The sequence below is a fragment of the Cetorhinus maximus genome, chromosome 20, assembly GCF_964194155.1.
Source record: "Cetorhinus maximus chromosome 20, sCetMax3.hap1.1, whole genome shotgun sequence".
NCBI lineage: Eukaryota > Metazoa > Chordata > Chondrichthyes > Lamniformes > Cetorhinidae > Cetorhinus > Cetorhinus maximus.
Genome location: NC_135898.1, coordinates 60,380,126 through 60,402,209, shown reverse-complemented (window position 1 = coordinate 60,402,209; position 22,084 = coordinate 60,380,126). Strand labels below are relative to the sequence as shown.

The 22,084-nt window shown below is 39.9% G+C and overlaps 2 protein-coding genes across 9 annotated transcripts in view; one reads left to right on the top strand and one right to left on the bottom strand.

The window, feature by feature from the left end:
* acadsb (acyl-CoA dehydrogenase short/branched chain) overlaps window positions 1–1,035 on the bottom strand; it is an 80,646-nt gene extending 79,611 nt beyond the window's left edge. The window contains exon 1 of one of the 3 annotated variants that reach the window (XM_078564810.1): window positions 648–1,035. In XM_078564810.1, coding sequence (XP_078420936.1) covers window positions 648–674 — 27 coding nt within the window. In that variant the 5' untranslated portion in view covers window positions 675–1,035. The remainder of the gene's footprint in view (window positions 1–647) is intronic. The other 2 variants (XM_078564809.1, XM_078564808.1) reach the window with 2 other exon arrangements.
* A 31-nt stretch (window positions 1,036–1,066) lies between these two features.
* Window positions 1,067–18,724, top strand: LOC144694424 (zinc finger protein Pegasus-like). 6 transcript variants are annotated; one of them, XM_078564812.1, is made up of 5 exons: window positions 1,068–1,341; window positions 9,140–9,281; window positions 9,364–9,524; window positions 13,514–13,699; window positions 17,513–18,724. In XM_078564812.1, exons 3-5 carry the CDS (start codon window positions 9,392–9,394, stop codon window positions 18,436–18,438), a joined length of 1,245 nt encoding a protein of 414 aa, XP_078420938.1. In that variant the 5' UTR covers window positions 1,068–1,341; window positions 9,140–9,281; window positions 9,364–9,391; the 3' UTR covers window positions 18,439–18,724. The 6 variants fall into 6 exon arrangements, with proteins under 6 accessions (XP_078420941.1, XP_078420938.1, XP_078420937.1 ...); XM_078564813.1 differs by lacking the exon at window positions 1,068–1,341 and adding an exon at window positions 2,334–2,433; XM_078564815.1 differs by lacking the exon at window positions 9,140–9,281 and having other exon boundaries at window positions 1,067–1,341; window positions 13,517–13,699.
* Window positions 18,725–22,084: the final 3,360 nt, after the last annotated feature.

Below are 22,084 nucleotides of genomic sequence, written 5' to 3'. Positions count from 1 at the left end.
CACACCTGGCTGGCCTCACTTTCTAACCTCTTTAAATTGGAGGTAAACCACTTGTGCTGGTCCTAACTTAAACACAATCCTATTTTCCCTCATTATTCCTGTGCTCACTAGCCGACACTGGGCTCCCAGTGCAACCCCTCAATTTTAAAATTCTCTCAATTGTCTTAATCCCTCCTTGACCTTGCCCCTCTCCATCATTTGCCAGCCCTACAACCCTCCAAGATATCTGCACTCCTTCAACTCTAATCTTTCGAGTACTCCCAATTTTAATCATTTCACCCCTGGCAACTGAACCTTCAGCTGCTTAAGCCCTAAGCTCTGGAATTTCCTTCCTACATCTCCTCACCTCTCTAACGCGCTTTCCTCCTTTACGATTTTCCTTCAAACTTATGTTTGACCAAGCTTTTGGTCAGCTGCCCTTATGTGGTTTGGGACCAAATTTCATTTGGTAATGTTCCTGAGAAGCATCTTAGAGCATTTAACGTGGTAAAATATCCTATGCAAATGGAAAACCTTACTGGTGGTGCTAGTTTATTCGAATAAAGCATGGAGACATTTATTATACAGCTAAGCAAACGATAAATATCCAGTTACCTCGGGTGTATACTAACAGCACTAAGTCGCTGTGTGGTGGATATTCTACTCACCCTATGAAACAATAACCTAGTCGCCATTTCGTCCTTTGTAACAACCGACACACCACAAGAATACCTTTGACAAATTCGTGCAGTTATTTACTTTTTTAAAAGGGGTTGATGTTATTGAGATCACACAGCACCTCCTCCAAGTTTCGGAACCAGGGATAATTTAATCAACTGATCGGAAGGCGTCACCACCATGCTTATGGGGGAAAAAACTGGGGCTTGCATTGATTTCTAATTCTTTTCAAAATACCTTTTTTTAAAATATAAAAGTGACCTTAAGTACGAAAGAAGGTTAAAAATATAAAATGAAAATTATTCCCGCAAGACCAAATAAAACGTTACAGATGAGAGCAGCAGCGATTGGCCTACTGGAGTGGGGCGGCTTTGGGCTCTGCTCCGCCTCATGCCGGAGCTGATTGGGCCGGGCCCCATCCGCTGATGTCACTTCCATCTGGCTGCCCATGTATGTGTCCCGGCTCAACTGTGACATCGACGTCGGCCTTTTGTTCCCTTCGTCTTCGGGGACTGCGGCTAAGGCAACCAGCTAGAGAAGGCTTCCTTCCTTGGACAGTCATTAAAAGCAAGCGGACTCCCGCTCCTGACTACAAGCGCTTGCCCGTCATTTTCTCTTCAGCGGGAGCCCCGCTATGTTTTGCTGTTTTGAAGCTGCTTTCAAGTGGATGGAATTAAGCTGAAGGTATGGAAGAGGAGGAGGAGGAGAACTCTTTCCTTCACCCCCCCACCCCCCCGGCAGTGGCCTGATCCCGCTTTAAGAATCCAGCAGCCCCGGATGGACCGTTTGAAAAATAACCGAAAGGGCTCGAGCCGCCTCTGCCTTCGACCGAAAGCACAACTTGTGAGAAACGTTAGGGGGAGGGGGAGATAAATAGACTGATGATCCTGACAACAACCCCCGCCCCCCCCATACGTAACCCACGTTTCTTTTACGCCTTTATTTTGTGTTTCTATAGTTATAGGGTTTTTTGTCTGTCGATATTTCAAAATAACGCGGCCCGCTTCAATGTTAACTTTGAGCCTAGTGCTCTGAGTGATGTTCCGATCGACCAATAGAAAACGGCGCTCCAGTGACGTTTCTCTAACTTGAACCAATGGGTGCGAGGGAAGGGGCGGGCTCTCGGTTGGGGCCGGGTTGTTGGAGTCACCACAACAGCCATTTGTAAACTGGAACTGAGGGCTCCCGCCATATAGGAGGGCTGACTAGAATGGCAAAAGGATCACTCTTCCTTTACATAGTTGATCGTGGACCACTGGTATTTTAAGCTGATCTAATTTTATAACGTATTTTTAAAAAATAGACATTGTATAGCTTTAAAAATGCGAGTGCCTCTGATGCCAAGGATGATGTTTATCTTTGTTTCGGAGGGCTGAAGGAGTGACTGTTGCAAGTCACTTTTTCCAGTGAGAAGGCAAAAATGTAGCAGTTAATCTAGTTATGACGTGTACGTACAAAACTTAATATGAAGCACCTTCCTTCCCCCCCCCCCCCCCCCCCCCACCCCCCTCAAAGCCTATAGAAAGTACCGCCCAACGTAAATAAACATCACCGTTATTTTTTTTTTAAAAGCCACAAAGCAAGTAGCTAACTGGCCTGAGCCAGTAGCCGGAAGATATGTCGTTGCCTCTGTGCATTCAGCCATTCCACATTTAGAGGTCTGTGAGGGGGACAAAGAAATGTTTATGGTAGCCAGGGCCTGTGAAAGCCCTTGTGTTAAAAGCTAGCTCAAAGATGCAAAAGAAAACAAAAGGGCCAGTGTATTTTTTTTTAAATGTAAGTGCACCATAGTTCTACAGACTAGTTAACTACAGTGGCTTGCGTTTTTTATTTATTTATTTATTGCTGGCAAAGCCAACATTTATTACCCATTGCTAAATGCTCTTGAAGTTGGTGAGCTGATGTAGGGTACACCCCACAGTGCTGCTTGGAAGGAAGTTCCAAGATGATATAGTTCCAAATCAGGATGGTGTCCTGGAAAGGAACCTGCAGGTGGTGGTGTTTGCATATGCCTGCTGCCTTTTGTTCTGTATGGTTGAGGTTACAGGTTTGGAAGATGCTGCCAATGGAGTATTAGTGAGTTGCTGCAGTGCATCTTGTAGATGGTACACATTTCATCACAGGCACACCATGGCTCAGGAGAGTAAATGATTAAGGTGGTAGATGTTTTGTCTCAATCGAGCAGGTTGCTTTGTCCTGGATGGTAAGTTTCTTGACTGTTGTTGAGCTGCAGTTATCCAGGCAAGCATTCCATCACATTACTGACTTGTGTCTTGTTGGTGGAAAGGCTTTTGGGAATCAGGAGGTGAGATACTCATCGCAAAATTCCCAAAGACTGACATGTTCTTGCAGTTGTAGTATTTATGTGACTAAGCCATATTTCTGGTTAATGGTGACCTCTAGGATGATGTTGGTGTGGAATTCAGTGATGTGATGCTGTTAAATATACCTGTAAAATAGTAAATGTTCCAATTCTTGTCATAGACATTGTGGGTGCTTTTAAAGATGGGTAGCAGGTAGAAGTAGCAAACAGATGGGCTTAGATAGGGAATTCTAGAGAGTAGGACAGTACTGAGGAAGGCTGTACTGCCAACATGCAGGGAAAATGCATTAGAGTTGGAGAGCCAAAGGCTGCAGGCTGGGGCATGTAGCTGAGGAGGCTGAAGGAGTAAGGCCAGGTGAGACTGCTAGGGTTTATAAACACATTATTTTCACTGGGGGATGGAACAAACAATAGGCTGGAAAATTGGAGCTTGCAATGGCTGAAGAGGAGGATTTGGGAAAAGCTAAATCTAGAGCTAATAACATCAGGATTTCAGCAGCCATAGGGTTTGGGTAAGGGTAAAGGTGGATGATGTGGAAGCTAGTCCAGAGTAGTAACAGGACTATATTGTGCAAATGTCTGGTTAAGCTTTACCAGATAGCAGGAGTTGGGGTGGATAACAAGGCGTTGGAACTTCGAGCAAGAGAAAAATACCAATTTGTTCAGTGTTCCACCTGAGAGTTCTGGCTCTGTACAACTCTACTGGGCAACAGTAATCTGACAACAGAGAAAGCACAAGGACCACTCTATTAACTTGATTTGTGGCTAAACTTCTATTATGGGTAAATCAGAGATTATTCAAGAGACATCACAAAGACATTTCTGGGCTTTATTGGCTTGCATAATACAGTTCCTGGATTTTAATTGTGATCTCCCTATGGATATGCTAGGGAACATGAAGACTGTAGTAATTAATCTGATTTATATGCTTAATGTGTGTGAATAAAGAGGGAGGCGATCCAGCAAGGTGGTGATGCTGATCACATTATGAATATAACTTTATATCTTGCTGATGCATTTTGAATTTGGGTGAAAATGACAACAGAGAAGATGCCACTGGCACTTCTGCTGAGACCAGCAATAAAGCTGATAAAACATTTCCATAGTACAGACAGATTGTACTGTCCTGCACTGTATTCCAAGGGTGCATTTAGGAAGACACCTAAAATTTTACAAGGGTTTGCAGCTAACTATATAATAACTAGTAATCATCCAGGCATAAAATACTTTCTATTAAAAAATAAAATTCCTCCTAAACAAAATAAATTGTTGTGACTGAGAACAATGGTATACTTAGTTCATGAAGTAGAATTGTATAACATTATGATTTCATGGAGTATTGTGCTGTATTTAATATACATTTGTTTCAATTGAACTTCACTATGCTCTACAGTACAGAGTAGTAAAAAACAATTCCTGAAATTGTATAGGAAATTTTGAAAGGAATTTTTGTTAAGGTGCAGTTATATTTTCTCATGTTACAGCATGGTAATTTCTGCTGTGCAGTGATATAACAGTAGCAACCTACTTTGATTTGACACCCCTTAAATGTAGCTCCAAAATATTGGTAAACCTGGTTATAAAAAGTGCTTGGGAAAATTCCATTTGGCACTTTGTGCTCTGTGCAAGTATTTTTAAAAAGTTTGTGAATGGTGATGTTCCAATTCTCAAAATTCACACACATTAATTTACCAAAGGAGTAAAATATATCAATAAAATATAATTTATAAACAGGCAACGTACATCAGGAGGCAAAATATGGTGGATGCTGTAAATCTGAAATAAAAGCAAAAACTGCTGGAAATATTCAGCAGTTCAGGTCTGATCTGAGTCTGGGGGAGGGTGAACAGCCAGATATCATGGTCCACATTGATACCAATGACGTAGTAAGGAAGGGGGATGAGGTCCTGAAAGCAGATTTCAGGGAGTTAGGAAGGAAGCTAAAAAGCAGGACCTCAGAGCAGTAATCTCATATTTCCAGTGCCATGTGTTGAGCATAGGAATAGGAGGATTGATCAACTGAACATGTGGCTGGAAAATTGGTGTAGGAGGGAGGGCATCAGATTTGAGGCATTGGGACCAGCTCTGGGGCATGTGGAACCTGTACAAGGTGGACAGGTTACATCTTAACAGGGCCAGGACAAATGTCCTTGCAAGAAGATTGGGTAATGCTGTTGGGGAGGGTTTAAACTAGCTTGTTAGGGGGATGGGAACCTAAGGGATAGCTCAAATTGAAGGAGGTAAAGCTGGTAACAGGAAGTAGAAAAGTACCAAGCAAAATTAGTAGGCAGGCAAAACAAAGGCGACCATCAACTAGGCTTAAAATGTGGAATAATTTCAAAAACACTAAGTTAAGGGCACTCTACCTGAATGCATGCAGCATTCGCAACAAGATAGATGATTTAAGGGCGCAGATTGAGGTAAATGGGTATGATATAATTGCCATTACGGAGAAGTGGTTACAGGGTGACTGAGTCTGGGAACTGAATATTCTACATTCAGGAAGAATAGGTGAAAAGGAGGTAGTGCTGCGCTAATAATAAGGGATGGGATCAGTACATTAGTGAGGGAGGATCTCTGATTGGAAGAACAAAATGTGTAATCTGTTTGGGTGGAGCTAAGAAACCGCAAACATTGGTAGGAGTTCTTTATAGGCCACCAAACAGTAATGGTAGTGTGGGACATGGTATTAATCAGGAGATTAGAGTAACATGTAGCATGGGTAATAAGTAATCATGGATGACTTCAATTTGCATGTAGACTGGGTAAACCTAATGAATGCTAATGCTGGAGGATGAGTTTCTGGAGTGTTAGCGATGGTTTTCTAGAGCAGTATGTTGAGGAACCGACTAGAGAACAGGCTATTTTAGATCTAGTATATGTAACGAGAAAGGGTTAATTAATTTTTTTTTAAAAACCTTTCGGGATGAGTGACCATATTATGAGAGAATTTTTCATTGTTTGAAAATGGGATGGTGTAAAGAAAATATTTTTTGCTAATATTACTGTGGGATACTGAAGCAGGCTTGTGTGACTAATTTAATTAAACTGAAAGCAGTTGGACTGCAAGGTTTGAATCATCAAAGGGGTTAAGTGTAAAAGCAGGCATTTTGAAATGGATGAGTTAAGTAAGACAAGTAAATAGGATAGAGCTAACTCTTGTATTTGTAGACAAGCTGACAGCTGTTTGAATTTCAGAGGTATGATAGGATGTTTTACAACTGGCAAAATTGTAGATGAATAAAGCAAAGTTATTAACTTTATTTCTGTCGAACGTGCTGGCCATAAGGACAACATGAGATATTTTTATATTCTGAGAAAAGTAACTTCCAAAGCAAGGTTGAAACAATGGAATTTAGAGATCAAAGGGGAGAAATATATTTAAGGAAAGATTGAAAACTGTATGGTGAGTGGCCATTTAAGATCCTGAAGAGTGCACTGAGGTATCAGCTTCTAGCCACCCCAGAGAAGTGTTCCAGAAGGCAAGGTTTTGTTAAAAGCCTTGGAATTACATGGTCGAGTGAGAGGAAGAGAAGCTGTGAAATACCTTCCTTATAGCAATAGTGGGTGCTGTATGGTAATATTACTGGATGTTTTATAGATTAAGAATCTATTTGGACTATTGCCTGGAAAATGGGGTTTATTTGGGAGTCTAGTTCAGTAGAAATCTTTTGGGAAACGTTGTAAGACTAAATTAAACTGTTACCTTGCGTGTTCAAGTTTTCTTTTCTTTTGTTAATAAATGTTTTAATTTAATCTTTAAAATTTCCAGAATGTGACAATGGACTCTACTTCTGACTTTAGTGCAAATACCTTGTAATAAAAATACAAATTGCAAATCATTGTGATAGCTTGGCCAAGTTTCCCTTTGGGATTTGGTCAGCCCAGCAATTACCACCTGCCATATCATAACAGTAGTTCAAACTGAAGCCAAGGTGTTAAATTTGAACAAAGGAAATTTGAAGGTATGGGGGACAAATTGGCTGAGCTGGATTGGGAAAATACGTTAAGAGGTATGATGGTACATAGGCAATGGATGGTCTTTAAAGAATTATTTTATGTTGACAGCAATTATACATTCCTTCAAGGCACAAAAACCCAAAACGTCAGTCAACCGTGGCTAACAAAGGAAGTTGAAGATTGTATAAAATTTTAAAAGAAAAGGCCTATAAAGTTGCCAGAAATAGTAGTAGATCTGAAGATTGGTAGGATTTTAGAATACAGCAAAGGAGGATCAAGAAACTGAAAGGGAGAATAAAATATGAATATAAACTAGCAAAAAAATTGTAAAAACTTCTATAGGAATGGAAAAAGAAAACGTTTGGCTAAGACAAATATGGGTCCATTACAGGCAGAGTCAGGAGAATTTCTAATGGGGAATAGAGAAATGGCAGAGAAGCTAAATGATTACTTTTTCTTCACTGAGGAAGATACAAGAAATCTCCCAGAATTAGAGATCCAATGGACTAGGATGAAGGAGGATTTGTAGGAAATTAGGATTAGTAAGAAGAGTATATTGGAGAAATTAATTGAACTTAAGGTTGATAAATCCCCAGGACCTGATATTTTACATTTCAGAATGTTGAAAGAGGTAGCTATGGAGACAGTGAATGCATTGGTGATCATCTTCCAAAATTCTATGGATTCAGGAATAGTTCCTGCAGATTGGAAGGTAGCAAATGTCACTCCATTATTTAAGGGAGGGAGAGAAAAAACTGGGGAACTGCAGACCTGTCAGCCTTATATCAGTAATAGGCAAAATGTTAGAATCTATCATAGCAAGAATGTGATAAATGGACACTTGGATAATGATTTAATTGGGAATAGTCAGCATGGATTTATGAATGGGAAATCATGTTTGATGAACCTGTTGGATTTTATTGAGGATGTTACTAACACAATTGATAAAAGGGAGTTGGTGGGCATAGTATATGTGGATTTTCAGAAGGCTTTTGATAAAGTTCCCTCCCCCACAGGAGGTTGGTTAGTAAAATTAAAGCACATGAGATAGGAAGTAATATATTGGCATGGATTAAGGATTGATTAACAGGCAGAAAACAGTATGAATAAACAGGTCCTTGTTGGCAGGCTGTGACTAGTGGGGTACCGCAAGGGTCAGTACTTGGGGCCCCAGCTGTTCACAATATATATCAATGATTTGGATTAGGGACCAAAAGTAATGTTTCCAAGTTTGCGGGTGAAACAAAGCTAGGTGGGAATGTGTTGTGAGGAAGATGCAAACCAACTTCAAGGAGATTTGGACAGACTTAGTGAGTGGGCAAGACATAGCAGATGGAATGTAATGTGGAAAAATGTGAGGTTATCCACTTTGGTAGGAGGAACAGATATGCAGGGTATTTCTTAAATTGTAAGAGATTAGAAAATGTAGATGTACAAAGGGACCTGGGTGTCCTCATCAATAAGTCACTGAAAGCTAACATGCAGGTTCAGCAAGCAATTAAGAAGGCTTATGGTATGTTTGCTTTTATTGCAAGAGACTTTGAGCACAGGAATAGCGAAGTCTTGCTTCAATTGTTAGACTGCATCTGGAGTATTATGTGCAGTTTTGGTTCCCTTATCTTAGGAAGGATATTATTGGCATCAAGGGAGTGCAACAAAGGTTCACCAAACTTGTTCCTAGGATGGTGGGACTGTCCTATGAATAGAGATTGGAGAAACTGGGCCTATATTTACTAGAATTAAAATATTTAGAAATGGAGAGGGTAGATGTAGGTAAGATGTTTCCCCTGGTTGGGGAGTCTTGAACCAAGGGACACAATTTCAAAATAAGGGGGAAGCCACTTAGGACTGAGATGAGGAGAAATTTTATTTTACTTGGGGATGGGGTGGTTGTGAATTGTGGAAGCAGCTCAGTCGCTGAGTATATTTAAAGCAGAGATTGGCATATTTCTAAATGCCAATGACATTACGGGGTGTTGGGGAGAGGGCAGGCGGCGGCGTGGAGGCATTGAAGTGGATGAGCAGCCATGACTGTATTGAATGGTGGAGCAGGCTCAATGGCCTGTTCCTATGTTCCATTGTTATTTGTTTAATGTAACTCTGGTACTGTTGATTGTAAATCAATGTAACAACTGCAACTTTAATTTTAAAAACTACAATATGAGCTATAATTTGGAGCTTGATATTCTATGTTTTCAGAATTTGTCCCAATCCTGGGAGGGAGAAAGAAATCTGGTAGAACCAAAAAATGGATTGAATGAATGGAGAAATTTACACTTTCTACTTCTGGTTGCATAAAACTGAGCATTCTTGCATTATTCAGATCTGAATATATTTTCAAGTACGTACTGAATTGTTTAATATTGTTGTCTAGTAACACGGTGGATATGAAACACTTAACATTGAAACTTTTTTTTCTTAAGGAATTAAGCTTCAGTCAAGAGTAAGAATATGCGAGAAAAGAGAAATGATTCTGTAGACTTTGTCAAGGATTTTCAAGAGTATCTCACTCAGCAAACACAACATGTAAACATGATTTCCGGTTCAGTGTGTAATGAAAAGGAGCCAGAATTACTTCAACCTGGTAAGAAAAGAAAATGTGTGCGTGAGAAAATTAACACAACAGGAGTAGGCCATTCAAACTCAAACTTAGAAGGGAATTGTTAAAATGCCAACCATGGAGCAAAATCCAAAGGTTCAAATGGTTCTTTAAGCTAGAAACCTTGATTTGCTTACTTTGTACTTCAGGCTTGTAACAAACTCCCAAGAATTTCTATGCTTGATGGTACAGTCAAACAAGGACTTGCTGGTATATCTACACATTGTCACTTAGCAGAGATGCAGTATGTAGAAGAATTTAAAATGCACATTTTTCATGTATTTTGTAATTCTTGGAATTAATCCTTGAAAAACTTCATTTAAAAAAAAAAGATTGTCATATCATGCTGACGAGTTATGACGGTCAGCATTCCTAGTTTGTGCAATTTTATCATGCCTGTTTGGCTATATTTTACTGTGTCAATATAATACTGATACCATCTTATAGTGTGGCATTGAGTTCCTGCAGTGTAGAAGAATTAGCTTTTTATGAATTTAAATGTTTCATAAATTAACAGTTAAATGGTTTGTGCATAGTCAATATATCTGCATGTAAAAACATACTTCCTGTTAAGAAATCTAAATTTTTCAAATGCAGTTGACCTTTCATTTCTGTGAAGTACATTTTAATGCTTGTTGTATAATATGAAGGTGTATTGAATTTGTACATTTATTTTTCCAACTTTCTCTTGCTTCTGGAATTAATGTCTTATGAGTTCTGACAGCCTTTCAGTACTTCATTACTTTATGCTGAAGCTGGGCATTAGCTGTTCAATTGCAGTCAAATTCAAAGTTATCCTTGTGCAATATCCATACTCAGACGCCTTTAGGGATTATTGAATAGTGATCATAAATAGTCAACCTGATCCAGTTGTTGCATCCCACTAGCAGAACAGACCATTGATTGAACCTGAGACCTATCTGGTCCAAATCATTTTGGTACCTTTACCAACTGAGGTATTAGGATAAAAACAAAAAACTACTGCGGATGCTGTATTAGGATGTTGTGTAATTAAAACAAATAAAAAACACTAAGTGCGTTGTAGTAGAAGCAAACTGAGGAGGATAACATTACTAAACATTCAATTTAGTAAGTTTGTAAAATACCTCCATCTCCAACCTTATTTTCTTTACAGATCCTTAAACGTGCTGTTGCCTCATGTTTGAATCAGGTTTCTGTCCCTGCCACAGTTCCTTGTCAAAGTCACAACTTTCAACCAATGTGACTGTGACTATGGTAAACTATCCCTCCTCATACTTTTCAACTTCTCAACCATCTTCCTCCAATGCCTCTTCTGTTATCTAACTTGGTGGGACTATACTTGCCTGGTTTCTGAACTATCTAGTCTTATCCAGAAAATCATCTGGTTCACTTCCTGCTCCTGCACTGTCACCTCTGGGGACCCTGAAGATCTATTCTTGGCCGCCACCACCAGCTCCTCCCCCACCCCCCACCCCAATTCTTATTTCTCATATCCATGCTGCCCCTCAGTGGCATCATTCGAAAACACATTGGTTCAACATATATGCTGTTTACACAATCCTTTCTCACCGCTACCTCTCTTGACTGTTCCACTACTAATTATTTTATTTGTTCACGAAATGTGGGCATCATTGGCTAGGCCAGCATTTATTGCCCATCTCTAATTGCTGTTGAAGGTGGTTGTGAGCCACAACCTTGAACTACTGCAGGCGATGTGGTGTAGGTACACCCTTAGTGCTGTTAAGAAGGGCATTCCAGGATTTTGATCCAGTGACAGTGAAGGAACAGTGATACGGTTCCAAGTCAGGATGGTGTATGACTTGGAGGGGAACTTGCAGGTGGTGGTGTTCCCATGCATCTGCTGCCCTTGTCCTTTTAGGCGGCAGAGGTCATGGGTTTGGAAGGTGCTGTTGAATGAGCCTTGGTGATTTGCTGCAGTGCATTGTATAGATGGTATGCATTGTTTTCACTGTGTTGGCGGTGAAGGGTTTGAATGCTGAAGGTGGTCGATGGGGTGCCAATTAAGCGGGCTTTTCCCTGGATAGTGTCAAGCTTCTTGTGGTGTTGGAGCTGCGCTAATCCAAACAAGTTGAGTATTTCAGCACACTCCTGACTTGACTTGTAGATGGTCAACAGGCTTTGGGGAGTCAGGGGATAAGTTTTGATTGAATTTTTCGAGGAGGTGACTAGTTGTGTAGATGAGGGTAGTGCAGTTGATGTAGTCTACATGGACTTCAGTAAGGCTTTTAACAAGGAACTGCATGAGAGAATGGTCAAGAAGGTAAGAGCTTGTGGAACCCAGGACAATTTGGCAAAATGGATCCAAAATTGGCTTAGTGACAGGAGGCAGAGGGTCAAAGGCCGTTTTTGCGATTTTGAAGCCTGTGATGAGTGGTGTACTGTGGGGATAAGTGCTGGGACCCTTGCTGTTTGTAGTGTACATTAATGATTTAGACATGAATATAGGAGGTATGATCAGTAAGTTCGCAGATGACACAAAAATTGGTGGTGTTGTAAATAGTGGGGAGGAAAGCCTTAGATTACAGGACGATATAGATGGGCTGGTAAAATGGGCAGAGCAGTGGCAAATGGAATTTAATCCTGAGAAGTGTGAGGTGATGCATTTTGGGAGGACTAACACAAGGGAATACACAATGAATGGTAGGACCCAAGAAATTACATAGGATTAGAGGGACCTTGGTGAACATGTCCATTGATCCCTGAAGGCAGCAGCACAGTTAGGTAAGGTGGTTAAGAAGGTGTATGGGGTACTTGCTTTTATTAGCCCTGGTATAGAATATAAAAGCATGGAGGTTATGTTGGAGCTGCAAAAACGCTAGTTAGGCCACAGCTGGAATACTATGTGCACTTCTGGTCGCCACACTATAGGAAGGATATGATTGCACTGGAGAGGGTGCAGGGGAGATTCACCAGGATGATGCCTGGGCTGGAGTGCTTCAGCTATGAAGAGAGACTGGATAGGCTAGGGTTGTTTTCCTTAGAGCAGAGAAGGCTGAGGAGGGACAAAATTGAGGGGCATAGATAGGGTATTTGGAAGAAATTTCCCCTTAGCAGAGATGTCAACCAGGGGGCATAGATTTAAGGTATGGGGCAGGAGGTTTAGAGGGGATTTGAGGAAAAGTTTTTTTTTCACCCAGAGGGTGGTTGGAATCTGGAACACACTGCCTGAGGGGGTGGTAGAGGCAGGAACCCTCAAAACATTTAAGTATTTAGATGAGCACTTGAAACGCCATAACATACAGGCCAAGTGCTGGAAAATGAGATTAGAATAGATGGGTGCTTCATGGCCGGCACAGACATGATGGGCCGAAGGGCCTGTTTCTGTGCTGTATGACTCTTAAGTTACTTGCCACAGAAACCCAAGCTCCTGATCTGCTCTTGTAGCCACAGTATTTATTTGGTTGATCCAGTTCTGTTTCTGGCTAATGGGAACCCTCAGGATGTTGTTAGTCAATTTGTCACATTGATTGTCAAACACTGCTAGTACTACATGAGCAGAAATTTCCTCCAGCTGAGTATTGGGAAGATCAGAGTCATTGTCTGTGGTCGCTCCACAAACTTTGTTCCCTTGCCACTGACTCCATCCTTCTGTCAACTGACTAAAGCTGAACCAGGTTGTTTGCCACCCTGGTGTCATACTTGACTTTGAGATGTGCTTCCTATCATGTCTGCTCCACCTTCCCCCATCCTCAATGATGGCATCAAGCCTCCCAGCCATTAGTTACTTAATGGTCCAACACCATTCACAACTGGATGTGACAGGAGTACAAGGCTTGGATCTGAGCATGGAGCGATTCTGCAATTCCAACCATTTAGTTTTGCAGAAACTTCAGTATTAACCTTTATGTATATGTGTACATAATATACAAGCATTCCTGTTTAATCTATGGTCTTAGTATTTTTGAAATCATATTTGGACTACTTTTTAAACATTTGTAAAGTTGTCTTAGTTGTGCTTTTATTTTCATTAGCAGCTGGGACTGAAAATCATCAAAATGGAATCCACCATGCTTCTGTTGAAGTTTCTCTTGATGATGGCAGTGGAATGATAGGAGAAGGGCCAGAAAGAACGGTTGATGGAAAGCTGAAGTGTCAGTACTGTAACTATGCTAGCAAAGGGATAGCACGACTGATGGAGCACACCAGAATGCACACAGGTAATAGATTCTACAGGTGATTAGCATACACAATTATTGAGTTGTTTGAACTCAGAACTGGTTAGGTGAAATAGTGTGTCTACCCACATGCCATTGATCGATTCATTTATTTGTGCTCTGCATGAAGGTAGGTCCTTGGTTCATCATCTGCTTCATCCTGAGCAGTTTCTCTTGGAATTTTTTTGTCAGTGTTTGCCATTGCCTTCCAATCTCAGGAGCAGGGTGAGGAGGCAGGCCACGAGTCTACCTCAACCAGAACAGGAACTGCACTTGTGCTATTGGCGTTTATTCAGAACGACATGCTAGCCATCTAGTTAACTGATGCTATTCATAAAAGGCCTGAAAACAACCTCCATCAGTTCCTTTGTATTGTTGATTTTAGTATTCCTTCCCAGCTAATATTCCTGTGAAATGTTTTACTGTGAAAACGAAAGTTTTGTTGGCACCAAATTTTTTATTTTGGGTAAATTCTAATCTTGAATTTTGCTAGTTACATATTACTTCTTGTCTCAAACTCTGATTTAAGTACAACATGAGCTGGGAATGACTGCCTTAACATCAAGGCAGCATTTGACCACCCGTGGCATCGAAGAGCCCTAGCAAAATTGTCAATGGGAATCGGGGGTTGAAAACTCACCACTGGTTGGAGTCATACCTAGTACGAAGGAAAATGGTTGTCGGAGAAAAATCACCTCAATCCCAGGACATTGCTGCAGGAGTTCCTTGGGGTAGTGTCCTAGTGTTAACCATCTTCAGCTACTCTGTCAATGACCTTCCCTCCGTCATGAAATCAGAAATGGGGATGTTTGCTGATGATTGCACTGCATTCGGAACTATTTGTGACTCCTCAGATACTGAAGCAGTCCATTCTGGCATGCAGCAGGATCTGGACAGCATTCAGGCTTGGGCTAATATGTGGCAAGTAACATTCATGCCACACAAGTGCCAGGCAATGACTATCTCTGAGAGAATCTAACCATCTACCATTGACATTCAAAGGCGTTACCATAACTGAATCCCCTACCATCAACATCCTGAGGGTTATCATTGACCAGAAACTGAACTGAACTAGATGTATAAATACTGTGGCTACACGAGCAGGTCAGAGACTGGGAATTCTGCAACAAGTAATTTGTCTCCTGATGCCACAAAGACTGTCCACCTTTTTAAAAGGCACAAGTCAGGAGTGTAGTGGAATATTCTTCACTTGCCTGTATGACTGCAGCTGTAACAATACTGAAGAAACTCAACACTATGCAAGACAAAGCAGCCTCTTGATTGGCATCCCTTTAATCATCACATTCAACTCCCTCCACCACCGACACAATGGCAGCAGTGTGTACCATCCACAGGATGCACTGCAGCAACTTACCAAGGCTCCTTCGACAGCACCATCCAAAACTGAAACCTCTATCACCTAGAAGGACAGGACAGCAGATGTGTGGGAACACCATCTGCAAATTGGCTGCACAGTATCCTGATTTGGAACTATATCACCATTCCTTCACTGTCACTAAGTCAAAAATCCTCCCTAACAGCACTCTGGTTGTACCTACACAAGATGAACTGCAGCGATCAAGAAGACTGCTCACCACCACCACCACCTTCTCGAGGGCAATCAGGGACGCACAACAAATGCTGGCCTTGCCAGTGATGGTCTTATTCCATTTTTAAAAATTGATTTGCCTCTTTAGCAACTGGATTGGGACTGCATAAATTCACTTCACCTTGGAATTTCATGTAGTTTCTTGATCTGGCTTTAATGCACTCTGCTCCCAGAGGTGAAAAGACATTATGCTAATCTACAGCACTACACAGCTCTTGATAATCTTAGCAATCCTTTATGTGCTGTTGCTTTAGGGTGAACATTTTCATGGGTTTATGCTTTATAACATATCACTACTTTTGCAAGCCCAAATGTATTTGAAATATATGTTACAGTCTGGAAGTGCAAGCTACAAGGCCTCTGGAAATGTAAACTAAAGACCTCATCTTGTCCAGATAAGATTGTAATTTTGGGTTACTGGAGAGTGAAGAATGATGGGTGTAGGGTTTTTCCAAAGATGGCTATTGAGTGATATTTACAAGAGTAGAAACCAAATTCCAAAAAGGCAACCTTAGGAGGTATTTGTTCCTGATGTATTGATCTGGACTTCTGGTCAGTGACAGGAATGGTGCTTGCCATTCATAACACTTGAAAGCTGCCCACAAACTTTTAGTGAGTTTTTGAAGCAAGTTATACAACTAGGAGATTATGTCTAATATGATGCCCTCTCCAGGCGATCTGGGTGTCTAAACAGGGCAAAAAAACAGCAAGGCTCTTCAAATTGGACTGAAGAATTCCTGGTATAAACCAGGAAGCCTTAAGTGAGAAGTATGAATTAATTTAATTCCATGTAAAATTGTGCAGAAAGTGGAATTAAGATTGGGAAAGATGGGATTAAAAGAGATGAGAAACAGAATGTGAAAAATATTTAACAATATCAAACACTTTGAAAGAATAAGATGTCACACTTGTTGGGGCCAGGAAGGTTGTTTGGCAGTGATTATCACTTATCCTGCCATTAAAACTTCATCTGCTCTTGAATGCACTGAGCCTAATGTTTTCTATCTTTTTTTTTATTGGGTAACTATCACAACTTGATACCATTAGTGATGTTGAATCTATCTGCAAGGACTGATGCAGAGCAACAGTGGAGGAGCTGAGTATTTCTGACAGCAACTTCTGGATTCCTCATTTAAATACATGTGAGATTGTTGCAAGTTGCTTTCTGATTTAGGCCATTATAACTGAAATTTGTTAGCCTCAACCATTGTTCTTAATGCAAACTTCAGGTCACCATGCCATTTTAAAAAAGGTTTTGTTTATTAAATTGTCACAGTCAGTTGTTACTGTAAAATGGAGAGCACCTGTGCAGCTGCTTGATGGTATTTCTGTGGGGCTTCCTATTATTGATGTGGGAGTTGAGAGAATGATTGCTTCTGAAGACCCTTTCTTTCTCAACTTCTTTTAAAAAAAATCTGGTAGAAGTGAAGAAGAAGAAAATAACTTTCTTGATCTGTAATTGCACATTTATTCTATGTTGCTATTATTGGACATAATTGAACTTTTGATTAATTCGTTGCACATTTCCTGCTCCAAAATGGAGTTCTATAATGTGATTAGCCAGAGCAATGTTCCTTTCTCCACACTGGTCCTGTGACCAATCATTTTTAAATGGTACAAATTCCTACTTTAGTAGTCACATGTAAAGAGTCAAGTTTTTGACTGGGCTACAGGATGAAAAATAGCCTTGGTAAAACAGGACCTGTTGTACTATTCAAACTAAGTATATTACCTGTCATTTTTTTTTGCACTTTTCCTTTTACTTTTCCCTTTACTGCATACAATGGTTCTGCTGGTGTACAATTCCATAGGTGTCCATGGAATTTTTCTCATACAAATATTCGTTTTTTTTCTTTGAGACTCATTGGGTCAAGCTGACTGGTCCTCTCTTTACATCTCCATATACTTGTATTTCCCAGTATGGATTACTGAATAATTTCAAAGAGTAATCTTGGACCCTCCCTCCCTAGAAACAGAGGTCATTTTTTTTAATACTGCTTGTGCTGAGATCAGCTAGCTCAACACAGACAAGGGTCTAATCTTGAAGCTTTCTTTCTTTCGCTTGGCTCAGTATCAACTACTCACTGATCCATTTAGGAAGCCGAGTAGTATTTGCAACCTGAAGGAGAAAGCTTTCAGATCTTAAGGTACTAAGTTTTTAAGAGGAAAAGTGGAATAACTTTGCTGATCTGTTCTTTTTCATGCAGGTGAGAAACCCCACAGATGCCATTTATGTCCATTTGCTTCAGCTTATGAGCGTCACCTTGAAGCACATATGCGCTCACATAGAGGTGAAAAACCATACAAATGTGAGCTTTGCTCCTTTCGCTGCAGTGATCAAAGTAATTTATCCCACCATCGCAGGCGCAGGCATAAACTACTTCCTCTGAAAGGACGCAGGACATCACTGACCAATAAGAGAATGATGGGAATTTTGCAAAAAAAATCCAGCTACTCCTTGAGTTATGGAAGAAGACCTCTGAGTAATTTCAGTCCTCCGATGGTGGCGCAGAAGACAGATTACCTTGATGAGTTTTCTCATAACATCTCAGCTGAATCTTATGAGGGTCTGACAAAAGCACAGACTAGTGGAATCTCAAGGGATGTACAGGACATGATGGTGGATAATCCATTAAACCAGCTGTCTGCTTTAGCTGGCCAGCTTTCCAGCCTTTCACAAGATGACCAAACTCCAGCATCTTCTGATGTGATATGCAGGGATGAGAAACCGTATCTGATACCACAGTCTATGGCACCAATAGTTACCACTGTAGTTTCTAGTGTGGCTCAGAGCTCATCCAATGCTAGCCCTGATCGACATCCTGTGCATAATCAAAGAACCTTCAGTCCTGTTCCAGGCCCGAATAGTGAGCGTAGTGCTCACATGAGCTCACCATGCATGACGAACAGCCAACCTAGCACCCCTGCTCCTCCGATTCAAGTCCAGGACCCCCAGCTTCTGCATCACTGCCAACACTGTGACATGTATTTTGCAGACAATATCCTTTACACTATTCACATGGGGTGCCATGGTTATGAGAATCCATTTCAGTGTAACATATGTGGATGTAAATGTAAAAACCAATATGATTTTGCTTGTCATTTTGCCAGGGGTCAGCATAAGCAAACTTAATGTTATTTGTATTAATAAAGCTATTAAAAATTGATCGGTTTTTGAATGGTAACTTTTATCTCAATTCTGTGTAAAACTATAATAAAAGTTAGTCTACAATCAATTTGTTTAAAGTAAACTTAAAATATATATTTTCTGGGTTGCCAATTACCTAATTACTCCTCCATTGCTCGGTCTATTATTTATGTACTTAAAACATGAACAAGCTATTAAATGTGTGTATGAGACTGAAAGGAAGATGGCACATAAGAGTTGATGGAAAAAATGAAACAAAATGAGAAAATAATTTACTTTCCTCTGGTTTATTTCACCCTAAAGATGCAGGTGCATGGTGCAGTGTGCCCTAATTATAATTTGGCAAAATTCTCTTCAGTAACTGTTCCTTTTGATTGTAAAATTGCTCATGTTTAAGAAAAGTGAGAGGGGAAACAAGGGAATTTAGGCAAATTAGTCTAACGTCTGTTGGGCAGCTACTCGTGTCTAAATTTAGGGATAATGTTACTAAATACCCTAAGTTTTCAGCTGATCAGAGAACCAACATGAATTTGTAAAGGGTGAGTCATGTCTGACTAATCTGGTTTAATTTTGAAGAGGTGGACAGAGTTATATCTATGGATGTTGTCTATATGGACTTCTGGAAGCAATTTGATAAAGTCCCTCGAGTTTACTGGTTAAAGTTGAAGCTCAATAGGCTGAACAGGAGATGGAGTAGCGGTGATTAATGGGCAGGTAGGCAAGATGTGACTAATGGTGTCCTGTAAGTTAGCTGTTGGGCCCTCAACTATTCACTGTTTTAATTAACAGCTTTTATAAATAGGATAGAAAGCCACATATTCAAATTTGCCAATGACCCAAATATAGGTTAAGTGAATGGGGGTGGGAGAGGGAAAGTGTCGCAAATGGATTTCAATGTCGATAAATGTGAGATCATCCACTTTAGACATAGTGTAGAGTATGGTACTTTTTAAATTTGGGGGTGGGGGGGAAACTAGAAAGAATTGAGTTCCAGAGACTTGGGCAGGGATGGTGGTGGAGGAGGGGTCCAGGTACATTTAAAATGTGGCAAACAGGTACAGAAGATATTCAAAAAGGCTAATGGAATGCTGATCTTTCTAGAAGGTGGATTTGGTGGTATATTTGATCATGGTGAGAAGGAGTCATCACAGCCATGTTGGATCCTGTCCACATACATACTTTTCATATCCCGCTGAATGGGAACCTACCTCTTTCCTACTCCACTTCCCAATGTCTAGCCTAGGGATGCTGAGGCCAGTCGCAGCATCCCTTTTGCTTACCTTGCTAAAGTTTACAAATAGAAAATTGATTATAAAAGTGCCTATTTTAGATTTTGGTAGTGCATAATAGTTGATATTCAGGAAATACCTGCAAGTTCTATTAATAAAAATAAAGTTTGTTTATAAATTGGTGAATTTTTAAACAATTTTTATAAGCATTTTCGGCTGGAGTATTTGACAGAATCTTTAAATATTATAGGGAGATCCTGGTCTTTATATAGTTATAATTTATACAGCCTCCATATTTTCAGTATATTTTCTCCAAGTAAATATACATTTTTGCGGGTACCATAGGTTCTGATCCCGTACCATGTCTTTACCGAAGGCTAATCTCTTGGGGTTTGCCGATGGTGTTACCTAACAACAAATAGTGAAAGTTGCTTTCTTTTTCCCTAGGGGGAAATGTCTGAATCTTTCAGCTTTCCTGACAAAGAACAGGGACTCATGTAAAGAATTGAAGAGAATTTGCATTGTACCACAATATTGACCTAATGAGTTCATCCGGGGCCCGTTTTGATTCTATTTAATTTTGTTTTGCCTTCCATGTTAAATAAATTAAAGCATTGTTAATCTGTTTATTCTATACTGTTTGTTTGTCCTATGCCTGGGTTATTCTGCACAAGCAGCACAGCAGGCAGCTGTGATTAGAGTAACTATTGGAGAGAGAGGATGCACATTTAAATCAATATGTCCACATAGTGCTGCTCACAAGCCTGTGTTGAAATTTCTAATGCTAGAAGACAAGATAGGATTTAGCTTTTTTCTTTTAGATTTATTGACTAGCAATGATCACTTGATTTTTTTTTACAAGAATCAGTTCATTTAATAAACAATTTGAACTCGAATCAAAAGTACAATTTTAAAACCCTGGCTAAGAAATTAGAGTGCAGTTAAAACTGGAGGACTGCGACACGATATAAGAAGAAATTCATGAACTTGCAGAATGATTGTGTCATTGGCAAATGATCTTCAATATAGATAATTGCAAGGTAATAAATTTTGGTAGGAATAATGAGAACACATACTTGTTGGAAAATAAGCGAGCAGAAGAAGCTGAGGATACAGATACACCAATCAATCAACATAGCATTTGCTTTTTTTTAAATCTCAGTTCATTTCTGGAGGGATAGAATTGAAAAGCAGAGAAGTTATGTTAAACTTGTACAGAACCTTGAAATACTGTAAATAGTTCTGGTCTCCATAATATAAAAAAGGATATTGAGACACTGCAAAAGAGGCAAGAAACAATTGCCAGAACTGAGAGATTTGTATATATCAGGAAATATTGTAACAGGCTGGGCCTTTTTTTAAAAAAAAAGATTGATCTAGAGAACGGGTCTGATAAGGTAGGCAGAGATGATGTTTCCAACTGCAGGCAATACTAGATCTAGGAATCATAAATATAAAAAAGAGTCATTAATAAATGCAATGAAGAATTCAAGAGAAACTTCTTTACCCAGAGAACGGTTAGAATGTGGATTTGCTACCACAGAGTAATTAAAGTGAATAGCATTGATGCATTCAAGAAAGAGCTGGATGAGCACATGGAGAGAAAGGAATTCAAGCATATGTTGATGGGGTTAGATGAAGAGAAGTGGTAGGAGGCTTGTGTGGAGCATAAACACTCCTATGGACCTGTTGGGCCAAATGGCCTGTTTGTGATGTTATCCCTGCTAGTACTGCTTATGTTGCAAGGTATAACAATATTTTTCAGTTGAACTTGTCATTGGTGGCAAGCTAACACAAGTAACAACAGTGCTGATTTTGCTGAAATCAGTACTGTTGTTACTTGTGTTAATGTGGTGCAAACTTATGCTGTACCACTGATTATACAATGGAACTGCTGAAACATTTTTTCCCAATACCAATTTTTATATGCAAATTGTTTAAAATCTTAAAACTTGGAAGAGCAGGAAATTATAGGAGTAAATATCCTATGTAGTAAGCATAGACTGAGTCTTGCAGTCAAGTGCAGCAATTACAGGTACCAGCTGGTCATGATCTATAATGTTTTGTTTCCTGGGTGTAAAACTGGAAATTGTTTGTGAGGTTGTAAGGTAGTTTGATATTTCCCTGTAAACTTAGTGTTTTGACATTTAAAAATTCAATTGATCCATTTTGTAGTTTAGAAAAAAATTGAACTGAAAGCAGCTATTAGACCTTTCTATGCAAGTGTCAGACAACAATTTGCATTTTGCGCCTTTATGATCAAGAAATATCCCAGAATGTTTTAAAATAAGCATAAGCAAATGAACTCCAGATTAAGGAGGAAAGGATTAGAAGGGATAAAAGAAATCTTGGATGAAGAAAAGCTCTGCCACTCATAGCAACAGAACTGTGCAGACGGTTGG

What these genes read in the sequence shown, in the direction of transcription:
- LOC144694424 (XM_078564812.1), top strand. Translation starts at nt 9,392, where the DNA reads ATGCGAGAAAAGAGAAATGATTCTGTAGACTTTGTCAAGGATTTTCAA. An exon ending in GCCAGAATTACTTCAACCTG is followed by an intron (nt 9,525 to 13,513) that starts GTAAGAAAAGAA and finishes TATTTTCATTAG; the next exon opens with CAGCTGGGACTGAAAATCAT. An exon ending in GCACACCAGAATGCACACAG is followed by an intron (nt 13,700 to 17,512) that starts GTAATAGATTCT and finishes TTTTTCATGCAG; the next exon opens with GTGAGAAACCCCACAGATGC.